At 34.8% G+C, this 11,798-nt stretch overlaps 1 protein-coding gene across 1 annotated transcript in view; it reads left to right on the top strand.

Moving 5' to 3' along the window:
• The first annotated feature begins 2,005 nt into the window (after window positions 1–2,005).
• Window positions 2,006–11,798, top strand: part of kif3a (kinesin family member 3A) — a 28,791-nt gene continuing 18,998 nt past the window's right edge. The window contains exons 1-8 of the mRNA XM_073820238.1: window positions 2,006–2,144; window positions 4,688–4,970; window positions 6,257–6,401; window positions 6,550–6,634; window positions 8,503–8,608; window positions 8,826–8,965; window positions 9,048–9,245; window positions 10,354–10,528. Of these exons, the coding sequence (XP_073676339.1) occupies window positions 2,139–2,144; window positions 4,688–4,970; window positions 6,257–6,401; window positions 6,550–6,634; window positions 8,503–8,608; window positions 8,826–8,965; window positions 9,048–9,245; window positions 10,354–10,528 (1,138 nt within the window). The 5' untranslated portion in view covers window positions 2,006–2,138. The remainder of the gene's footprint in view (window positions 2,145–4,687; window positions 4,971–6,256; window positions 6,402–6,549; window positions 6,635–8,502; window positions 8,609–8,825; window positions 8,966–9,047; window positions 9,246–10,353; window positions 10,529–11,798) is intronic.

Raw genomic sequence — 11,798 nt, 5'->3', positions numbered from 1 at the left:
AACTCCTCCTAAACCCTCAGTAGCAGGCTCAAGTGTCTTATGTTGTTGGAAATTTCTTTGGTATTTTGGATTTTTTGCTAAACCTACTTTTGCAAACTAGTTCTACGGTTTTTGCACGATCAGAACCAAACCAGTGCAGAAACATTCTCTTGAAAGCGAATCTCAATAATTATCAAAAAAATGTCTAACTTTCAACTCCCTGTTGCAAAGGGCCGCCAAAATGTTCAAAGGAGGCAGGGCCACTTTTAGTAAAATGCCTGTAACTCCTGAACGGAATGAGATATCTTAGCCAAACTCCGGTTGGAGGAGAAAAATCGCAGAGCTTGGCCACTGGTGGCACTAAAAGAGGGGAAAAAACATCAAAATGGCTATACCTACGCAACCATTTGTCCTATCAACAAAAATCACTGTACACAGTCTTGGTCCAAAGTGCCACAAGTGTATAAGGATATTTGCGTATCTTAAGCAAAACATGGCCGTCATTGGCCGATACACTGCAAAAAATGCTTTTCCTACTTAGATTTTTTGTCTTGTTTCCAGCCAAAATATCTAAAAATTCTTAAATCAAGAAGGATTTTCTAGACAAGTAAAAGTTATTGTCTTGTTTTCAGAAAAAACAAGTCAAAATTAAGTGTTTTTGCTTGAAACAAGCTAAATAATCTGCCAATGGGGTAAACAAAATAATCTTGTTTTCTGTTTGAAATAAGATTTTTTTCTTACCCCATTGGCAGATTATTTTGCTTGTTCTAAGCAAAAGATCACTTAATTTTGGCTTAATTTTGAAACGATTAATCGTGATTAATCATTTGACAGCCCTGTTTTTTATATTAATATAGGCCTAGTGCAAGATTATCCTATTTAAATCAATGTGATAAACGAGTTACAGTGCCTTGCAAAAGTATTTCTACCCCTTCAATTTTTTTTCACATTTTGTTTTGTTGCAGCATTATGTTAAACTGCTTTAAATTAGTTTTTCCCCCACATCAATTTACACTCCATACACCATTATAATGACAAAGCAAAAACCAGATTTGCAAATTTTACAAATGTACTGAAAATAATTCACTGAAATAAGTACATTGCATAAGTATTCATACCCGTAACTCAGTACATAGTTGAAGCACCTTTACAGCCTCAAGTCTTTTTGGGTCTGATGTGACAAGCTTTGCACATCTGCATTTGGCAATTATCTGCCATTCTTTGCCTCACCTTTTCACCTCTCAAGCTCTGTCAGCTTGGATGGGGGCTGGCAGACATTTTCTAGAGTCCTAGTTGTTCCAATCGTCTTCCATTATGGATAATGGAGGCTACATGCTTCTGTGAACCTTCAATGCAGCAGTTTTTTTTCCTGAACTCTTCCCTAGATCATTGCCTTAACGCAAGTCTGTCACTGAGCTCTACAGGCAGTTATCTTGACCTCAGGACTTGGTTTTTGCTCTGATATGCATTTTCAGCTGTTAGACCTTTTCGGAGAGGTGTGTGCCTTTCTAAATCAGACTCATTCAAATGAATTTGCCACAGTTTAACTCCACTCAGTGTAGTAACATCTAGAAGCAAAATGAATGCTCCTGAGCTAAATTTCGAGTGTCCCAGAAAAGGGTATGAATACTTATGCAACGGGATCTTTTCAGTTTTTTATTTCTAATAAATTTGCAAAGTTGTTACAAACCTGTTTTGTGCTTTGTCATTATGGTGTAGGTGATGTAGATTGATGTGGAAAAAAAAGTAATTTAAAGCAGTTTAACATAAGGCTGCAACAAAACAAAATGTGTTATGTCACAAGAAATCATAAAGTAGTCTGATTATAGTTTATTACCTAAAATAGTGTAATGGATTACGTTACTGCCATTTTTGTTATGCACTTTGGAATCTGTAACGGACTACAATTTGTGAGTAATCTACCAAGCACGTGCTCCTAAAACTCTGATATGATATCCATAAATATGTAAATAATCCTTGGGTGAAACCGGGAGCGCGCATAGCCGCGCATGTCCAGTACGCGCAGCAGCGGGCAGGTTGGGATGGGCGCTTGAGCTGGAAAAATACATCACCCACCCGAATGAGCTCATCTGTTATCCTTCCAGACGAAAACACCTTTATTTACGTCTTAATAAAGAGCCATATACCAGCATTTGAAAATGCCGGTAAGATTTTAATCTCGTATCTTCATTTGTCGCTGTGTAATGTGTGTGTTGTTATGCCCCACCTTCTCGTCATTCCTTTGCTTTGCAACCGGAATCTCATGCAGACACAGACATTCACAGACTGTTATTTGACAGCGTTTCTTTACAGCTTATTGTTCAATTCTATGATGCATTTAAGTATTATCCGATGATTTCGTCCTTTTAATTGACTAGAGCTGTTTTGTGCACATCACGCTAGCCGCCTGCTAGTTATTAGCTTCATAGCAAGCCCAGGAGGAGGGTTTAACGATGGTGCGATCTCTCAACGAGTCAGATTTATTGAGATTAATGAGAAATTATGTTAAAACCTCTTATAATACTTAGATAGTTATGTTCTGCGTATAAAAAAATTATCTGTTTTTCTGTTGTTTGTTAATTTAGCTGTTAGCTTGACTCAGGCCGAACGGTCATATTCGCTGCTTAGCAACAGCGTCGAGTTACATCAACCCCACCTATCAAATACATTCAACATCCAATGACCTTTACTATAAAGGTTAGGCATTACGCCTTAGTTTGATGTTTGGTTATCTATAAGCACTTTTAGTGCAGTGTTCTGTGTCTTTAAGAACATAAACAAGCTATACAACGCGTAATAATCTCACTAGTGTATTTTATTTGTTTGCTGACAATGTTTAGCTCTAGCAGTAGACATACATGCACAGCAGGAGATATCTGTCATTTGTTTTTCTGAAAAAGTGAATTTTATGACATATCGCAAGTCTTAGTTTATTATGTGGTGGAAATAACATTTTAAACATTTCTGGAGTGTCCCAAATAATGTTTAGACAGTTTTTTTTTTTTTTTGCTTGCATCATTTAACAAAAATTAACTGGTATTGAAAATAACTGTACTAAATTAAATATTCCACTCATTTGCATACTCTTAACTTACACTGTGATTGTAAACATACACTACCAGTCAAAAGTTTTTCAACAGTAATATTTTTTTCTCTCTTCTGCTCATCAAGCCTGCATTTATTTGATTCAAAGTACAGCAAAAATGGTAAAATGTTGAAATATGTTTTACTACTTAGGATAGTGGCTTTCTATTTGAATATATTTTAAAATGTATCAAAGGGGACCTTTGCTGATTAAGGACCTTGTGAAGTGATCCCAGACGGTGCTCATTGGTTGGGTTTGAAACAACGAATGCAAAAAAGAGAAATCCAAGGCAGTTCTTCTGGTCTAAAAAGTTAAAAAGCCTTTATTTACATTCTGGCCATCCCAATACACATTAAAAATTAAAACTCTGCACACTAATGCATTTCGACCTTCAGCTTTCCTCAGAGTGTGTCAGGTGGTTTGAATGAAGAATTAGATTGGACTTTATTTTTGTGAAATTATATATATATATATTATATATTAGTCAACAGTTTTTTGTTTCTTACCCTCCATATTTTTGAGGGTAATGACTGTTTTGGTTGCTCCCAATGTCACAGACTTATTACATCCACACCTGGCATTTGTTTGATACCTGCCACACTAATACTGAAAGCCAAAAATGCACCAGTATGCAGAGTTTAAATTTTTAATGTGTATTGAGATGGCCAGAATGTAAGTAAAGGCTTTTTAACTTTTTGGACCAGAAGAAGTGCCTTGGATTTCCCTTTTTTTGCATATTTTAAAATGTAATTTATTCCTGTGATTTCAAAGCTGAATTTTGCATCATTACCCCAGTCACATGGACTCACATCCTTCAAAAATCTAATATTCTGATGAAAACATTTATTGTTATTATATTGAAAACAGCTGAGTATTTTGAAGAAACTGAAAGTTCAGAAGAACAGCATTTATCTGAGACAGAAATATTTTGTAATACTATGCCTTTATCGTAAGTTTTGGTCAATTTCAAGCAAACTTGCTAAATAAAAGTATTACTTTCTATAACTTCTTACCCAAAAAAGAAACAATTATACTGACTTCAAGCTTTTAAATGGTATAGTGTATAATGTTACACTTTTTATTTCAGATAAATGTCAGATCTTTCTATTCATCAAAGAATCCTGAACTAAATTACTCAACTGTTTTAAATATTGCTAATAATAATAATAATAAATAATATTACATTTTTTCTTGAACAGCAAATCAGCATTTTGGAATGATTTCTGAACAATCATGTGACTGGAGTAATGATGCTAAAAATTCATCTTTGAAATCAGGAATAAATTACATTTTAAATTATATTCAAATAGAAAACAGCTATTTTGAAATGGTCAAAATATAAAAAAAATCACTGTATTTTGGATCAAATAAATGCAGGCTTGGTGAGCAAAAGAGAATTCTTTAGAAAACAAGAAATCTTACGGTTCAAAAACCTTTGACTGGTCTTGTATAAGCACTGAATTGTAAGAAATGATGCCACAATTAAAGGACAGTCATAATTTGTTTGAAAAATGATTTCAGTCTGTTTAGATTTTATAAAATCATTACAAAATTATATATTTTTAAGAGAAATTATTATATTTTTGTTGACTAACTTTGTTAAACCTGTTTCTGTTTGTACAGAGTAATAAGCTGGATAAACCAGAGAAGGTGGAGGTGAGTGATAATGTGAAGGTGGTGGTGAGATGTCGACCCCTCAACGAGAAAGAGAAGGTGATGGGACACAAGCTGGCCGTCTCTGTGGACGAGATCCGGGGAACGATTACTGTGAACAAACATGATATGACTAGTGAGCCGCCAAAGACTTTCACCTTCGATACAGTGTTCGGTCCAGACAGTAAACAGCTGGATGTGTATAATTTAACAGCTCGACCTATAATTGACTCAGTATTGGAGGGTTACAATGGTAAGTCAATGACAATTTTTGGGTAAGTCAAGCCCGAAATTATTCATACTCTTGGCAAATTCTGACTTCAAAGTTACTTTTATTCAACCAGCAACCACTGCAAAACATTAATGTTTTTATCTGCTAACCATTTCTTCACCACTTTTGCTGTGTGTTTTGGGTCGTCGTCATACTGAAATGTCCACTGATGCCCAAGGCCAAGTTTCTCTGCAGACTGCTTGAGATTGTTGTCGAGAATTTTGATGTATTGCTCGTTTTTCTTGGTGCCGTTTACTGTGAACGTAGGTTCCTTGGTCCACCGGCTGAAAAACACCCCCAAAACATTAGGTTCCCACCACCATGTTTGACAGTGGGGATGGTGTTCTTAGGGTTGAAGGCTTCTCCTTTTTTTACGCCAATTGAAGGCTACATCATTGTGGCCAAACAATTCAATTTTAGTTTCAGAAGACCAGAAGTCTTCTTCTTTGTCCAGATGAGCATTTGCAAAGGCCTAGCGGGCTTTTGTGTGCCTTATCTGGAGAAGTGGTGTCCTCCTTGGTCTGTGTCCGTGGAAACCAGCGGTGTGCAGTGTCCGTTGGACTGTCTGCCTTGAGATGTTGCCACCAGCAGAGCCCAGATTCATCAGGATGGCCTTGGTGGTGATCCTTGGATTCTTTTTTTCCCTCTCTCACTATCCTCCTGGCCAGCACAGGTGTCACTTTTGGCTTCCGATAACATCCTCTGAGATTTTTCACAGTGCGGAACATCTAGTATTTTTTAATAATACTTTGCACTGTAGCCACTGGAACTTTAAAACATTTAGATATGGTCTTATAGCCCTTTCCTGACTTGTGATCAGCCACAATGCGCAGCCGCAGGTCCTCAGTGAGCTCCTTTGTCTTCGCCATGACTGTCCACAAACCAACAGCTGCTCCCAATGAATCAAGGTAATTAGGATGCTTTAGAACAGCTTGGAATATTTGGAATGGTATAGAACTTTAGATTTTTCCATAGACTGTGACAGTTTGTAAAAGGTATGAATAATTTTGGACATGCCACTTTTTGTTCAAAAGTAAATAAAAGCTGAGAAATATATATATTTTTTCCCCCACAATGATGCCTCTTGTACAATTATATTTTGGGAGAAGCCTGTGTCATTTCCTGGTCCAAAAAAACTTGCTGGTTGAATAAAAGTAACTTTAAGTCAGAATTTGCCAGGGGTATGAATAATTTCGGGCTTGACTGTATATTTTCACATTTTTTTTGTAAGTTTGAAGATGTAATTTTAAAAATCATTGTCTTTCAAGGAACCATATTTGCATACGGACAGACAGGCACAGGGAAGACATTCACTATGGAGGGTGTCAGAGCAGTGCCTGAACTCAGAGGAATCATTCCAAATTCATTCGCTCATGTATTTGGTCACATTGCAAAAGCAGAAGGAGACACCAGGTGAGAATGGGGATTGTTTTTGAGTGCTGGGCTGTTTAGAATTCATGATTAATCATGAAGATTCTAATCATCTGTCATGCTTTTTCGTGATGCGCCTTTTCAGTTATCAGTGTTAAGATGAACTCTGTTGACGTGTGTTATCTGGCAGGTTTCTGGTAAGAGTTTCGTATTTGGAAATATACAATGAGGAGGTGAGAGACCTGTTGGGAAAGGACCAGATGCAGAGGCTGGAGGTGAGAAACCAACACATTTCAGCATCTGAAAGTTCAGAGCTTGTCAGTTTCCCCCATCACTGCACTTATTAGGTGTGTCATTATTAAGACGCTCCAATATAGGTCATGAAGTGCTTGACGAATGCATACATCCGCATCATATCTGCACCCACAGAATTCTACAGAAAAAACTGCACCAGTTTCTGTGGAATTTAAACACATCAAACAGAATTTTGCCATTCAAAGGATTCTGCCTCTCATACACACTTTGAGGCATTGTTTTTTTTAATGTTTTTCTGCACGTGATATCATTTGATTAATATTATCATCTACAAATTGGAATGTAGTTCTTTCATCTCTGTTATCAGATTTGACCATATTTACCTTATTTATCTAAATGTACAGTCTAATTTAGATCTCCACAATCAGTGTCAAGTCGACAAACACTGTTTTATATAAACAACAGCATACATGACCATTCAAAAATTTGGAGATTTTTTTGTTTAAAAGAAAAAAGTCTTCTTTGTTTTTTAGGTCTTTAATGATTTGTAAAGATGCTGCATTTATTTGAACAAGAATTCATTAAAACAGTAATATTTAAATAAAAATAGAAAACAGTTTTCTATTTGAATATATTATAAAATGTAATTTATTGCTGTGATCATGAATTGTCTGCATCATTACCCCAGTCTTCACATGACATGATTCTTCAGAAATCGTTCTAGTATGTTGATTTGATGCTCAAGAAGCATGATTCTGATTATTATCAAACATTCTGATTATCATCAATGTTGAAAACACTTGTGCTGCTTTTGCTTTTTTTTTTTTTAAGATTCTTTGATGAATATCAAATAACAGCATGTATTTCAAATATATGTCTTTTATAACATTATAAATATCACTTTAGTGTCACTGATGATCAGTTTAATCAGTTTAAAATATATTTACAGTTGAGATCAAAAGTTTACATTCACCTTGCAGAATCTGCAAAATGTTAATTATTTTACAAAAATAAGAGGGATCAAACAAAATGCATGTTATTTTTATTTTATTTTATTTTACTGACCTGAATAAGATATGATGTTTTAATATAGTCCACAAGAGAATATTTGAATTTATAAAAATGATTTTACTACTGTTCAAAAGGTTACATGCCCTTGATTCTTAATACTGTGTTATCTGAATGATCCACAGCTGAATATAAATATATATATATATATATATATATATATATATATATATATATGAGTCCCTTGTTTGTCCTGAACAGATAAACTGCCTGCTGTTCTTCAGAAAAATCCTTCAAGTCCCACAAATTCTTTGGTTTTTCAGCATTTTTGTGTATTTGCATTAAGAGCATTTTAAGATCAGGGTAAATTTAACTTATTTTGTCTTCTGGGAAACATGGAATATCTTCTGTAGCTTCTGAAGGGCAGTACTAAATAAAATAATGATATTAAGGCAAAATAAGAAAAATGTACACATCTTCATTCTGTTCAAAAGTTTTTACCCCCAGCTCTTAATGCATGTTTTTTTTCTTCTTCTGGAGCATCAGTGAGTGTTTGAACCTTCTGTAATAGTTGCATATAAGTCTCTCAGTTGTTCTCAGTGTGAAAAGATGTGTCTCAAAAACCATGCAGTCATTGTTGATTCAAATACACAAAAATGCTGAAAATGGACTGTTCATTCATTTAACTGTTCAGGACAAACAAGCTACTCATGATGAACAACTATCACTAAACAAAAAACACAGCTGTGGATCATTCAGGTAACAACACAATATTAAGAATCAAGTGTATATAAACTTTTAAACAGTCCACAAAAGAAATTTATAAAAATGTCCCTATGACTTGAATGTGGAAATGATGAATACTGAACTTAAAATACAGGTTAAGGAGAGACCCGATGTAGGAGTTTACATCAAGGATCTTTCTGGATATGTGGTGAACAATGCTGACGACATGGACCGGATTATGACTCTTGGACACAAAAACCGTGAGTATATTTTATTAAGTAAGTAAAATCTATTAGTGTGGTTAGACAATGGTAAATTAGATCAGTAAAGTCATTGAAATGCATCTTGAATCTATTATTTTAATCAATAATTACGTGTTGACCGGAGCAAGAATGTTGCATTATTTAAGCCCTGGCTTCTAGACCAGAAGCTTTAAAGATAACCTACATTTGTGCTTGTATATTTGTCCTTGCCCAGGTTCTGTGGGTGCGACTAACATGAACGAGCACAGCTCTCGTTCTCATGCCATCTTCACCATAACTATCGAGTGCAGTGAGAAGGGTGTAGATGGGAATCAACATGTGCGCATGGGAAAGCTACACTTGGTCGATCTTGCGGTAGGTGGCTCGTGTCATGTGGATGAACTTTACATTAACTTGGCTTTCTTTCCATTACTTACTGGGATGTTTTGTTGCTCAGGGCTCTGAAAGACAAGGAAAAACAGGCGCCACAGGTCAACGTCTTAAAGAGGCCACAAAAATCAACCTGTCCCTGTCCACCCTGGGAAATGTTATCTCTGCACTGGTGGATGGGAAAAGCACCCACGTGCCCTACAGGAACTCAAAACTCACCCGACTCTTACAGGACTCTCTAGGAGGAAACTCCAAAACTATGATGGTCAGTGTGCACACAGATACAAGTCTTGGCTTTTATAGTATACCTATTCAGGGCTCTATGCACTTGTGCTCCTTACATGAAAAATTCAGGAGCACCTTCTAATCAATAATCAAAATATCAAATCAAAAATTTGCCTTCCCATTAAGAGGTAATGTTTGACTCCTTAAAGTGATTTACAGGGGAATTTTGTTTTTACCTTTGTAAAGGCATTTTTGACAACTTTATTAAAACTATGTCATCTTTTTATGTCATATTTAAAAAAAATATATATTTTTTATGCTTTTAAAAAAAGTAATTAAAACAACAGAATAAGAATAATTTACCAATCAAATGAAATCAGTATTAACAAAATTTATGTGCCAAAGAAGAACACAAAACTGGCTTGAAGGTGTATTTTCAGTTTAATGAGGCTCAGAGGTGTCATGAATGCAATCAAATTCATAAAATCATGTTGAGGTAAATGTTTTAAATATACAATTTTGACTGATTAATTTAGGAATAAAGCTTGTGACTGTCTATGAATGGGAAATTGAATCATTGACTTACTAGATTTAAAAAAACGCACGGTCATTCATAAATGAAACACCGCTGTGTTTGAATGGAGATGCACAGCGGCTCAGCTTTGATTTTTTCAAACTATTTTTGATGACGAAATAGAGCAAAATCAGGCAATAGTGTTATAGTCAGACAGTGTAAGTCACTTAATATTAACTTGCTTATTTAACTGTTTAAATCAATATCTCATTTACAAACTCCCTTAAAATCATTAAAAGCTGTCACTCATCTTGCTTCACAATCTCACAAAGTTCCTGTTTATGAAATGATTTGTGATATATGTCTGTGATACTCAATGTTGCATAAACACGTAGAAACCTTTGAAGCTCCACTCAGCGCAAATGGGTCAGTTGTACATAGTGCACCTAAATATTTTTCATAGTTGCACACAGTAGTCACAAATGCGACTTAAATGGTGGCACTGTAGTGCCCTGCCTTTGTTGATTAAATTGCTGGTAAAACACTTTTACTACTAGTTTTGGAATCTGATTTCAGCGATTGTACTACACACAGTATAACTTTAAATTTTTTTTATCGCTGTCTTATTCTGCAGTGTGCGAACATTGGCCCAGCAGATTACAACTACGATGAAACCATCAGTACACTTCGTTATGCCAACCGTGCCAAAAACATCAAGAACAAGGCCAGGATTAATGAGGACCCCAAGGACGCACTCTTGCGCCAATTTCAGAAGGAAATTGAAGAGCTCAAGAAAAAACTGGAAGAAGGTACACTGCATTAGTTTTAGCTGTGTCATGTGTTTGTCAGGGTTGCTCTTCAGGATGTGACTCATTGGCTCTAGTCTAAAACCTAGAATGCTGCAATTTGACTACATACAGTTGAGAAATTTATTTTGATGGTCAGTGAATAGGAATTTCAATGCATACAGTAGATTTTAATATAGCTTTATGTTAGCATGTTGCAAGATTAAAAACACGCACTAGGAATGGCAATGCTGTTAAAGTGATATCTTTATTTTAGTTGAGATATAGATTCTATAGACAGATTAGTTGAGCTGAGTTATATCTCAGAATATTTGATGATTTATCATATCTTGATTACAAAATAAATATCTCTATTCATGTGTTTCCTCTTTTTTTCAATCAGAGGAACCATACATTTAAATTAATAAATAAATGTAATTAATGTTTGAATACAAGAAAAAAAAAGTAGGAGCCTAAATGTAGTTAAAAATAATTGTTTTCTATTAAAAAAGGATGCTACTGTTTTTGAAAGAAGTCTCTTAATCTTACCAGGGCGGCATTTATTTAATGAAAAATACAGTAAAAAGTACTATTGTGATTATTACATTTTCTTTGGAATCTGTTCTAAAATGTAATTTATTAAGCAAAGCTGAATTTTCAGCATCAATACTTCAGTCTTCAGTGTCACATGACCCTTCCGAAATCCTTCTTATATGCTGATATACTGCTTAAGAAACATTTTGGATTATTATCTATATAAAAATGATTGTGGTGCTTTAAAATCTTTTGTATAGCTATAAATGTCATCTCTGCTAGTTTGATCAATTTTCCTTTCTGACCACAAACTTTTAAACGGTAGTGGATGTTTTGTCCTCTATATTTAATAAATTAATATGTAGGACCACAAAACCAGTCATAAGAGTAATTTTAAAAAAGAATTGGTATGTATGCATCATCTGAAAGGTGAATAAATAAGTTCTCCATTAAAGTAGGGATTGTTAGGATAGGACAGTATTTGGCTGAGATCCAACTATTTGAAAATCTGGAATCTCAGGGTGCAAAAAAACAACAAAATAATGATAAAATCGTCTTTAAAGTTGTCCAAATGCATTCTTTAGCAATGCATATTACTAATTAACAATTAAGTTTAGATATTTACGGTAGGAAATTTACTAAATATCTTCATGGAACATGATCTTTACTTAATAATTGTATTTAATTTTTTGCATAAAAGAAAATAATTTTTGACCCATACAATGTATTTTTGGCTATTGCTACAAATATACCAGTGCTA

Source organism: Garra rufa, chromosome 16 (assembly GCF_049309525.1).
Source record: "Garra rufa chromosome 16, GarRuf1.0, whole genome shotgun sequence".
In the NCBI taxonomy this organism is placed as follows: domain Eukaryota; kingdom Metazoa; phylum Chordata; class Actinopteri; order Cypriniformes; family Cyprinidae; genus Garra; species Garra rufa.
Note: the sequence above shows the minus strand (reverse complement) of the source record. Positions and strands in the feature narration are given on the sequence as shown.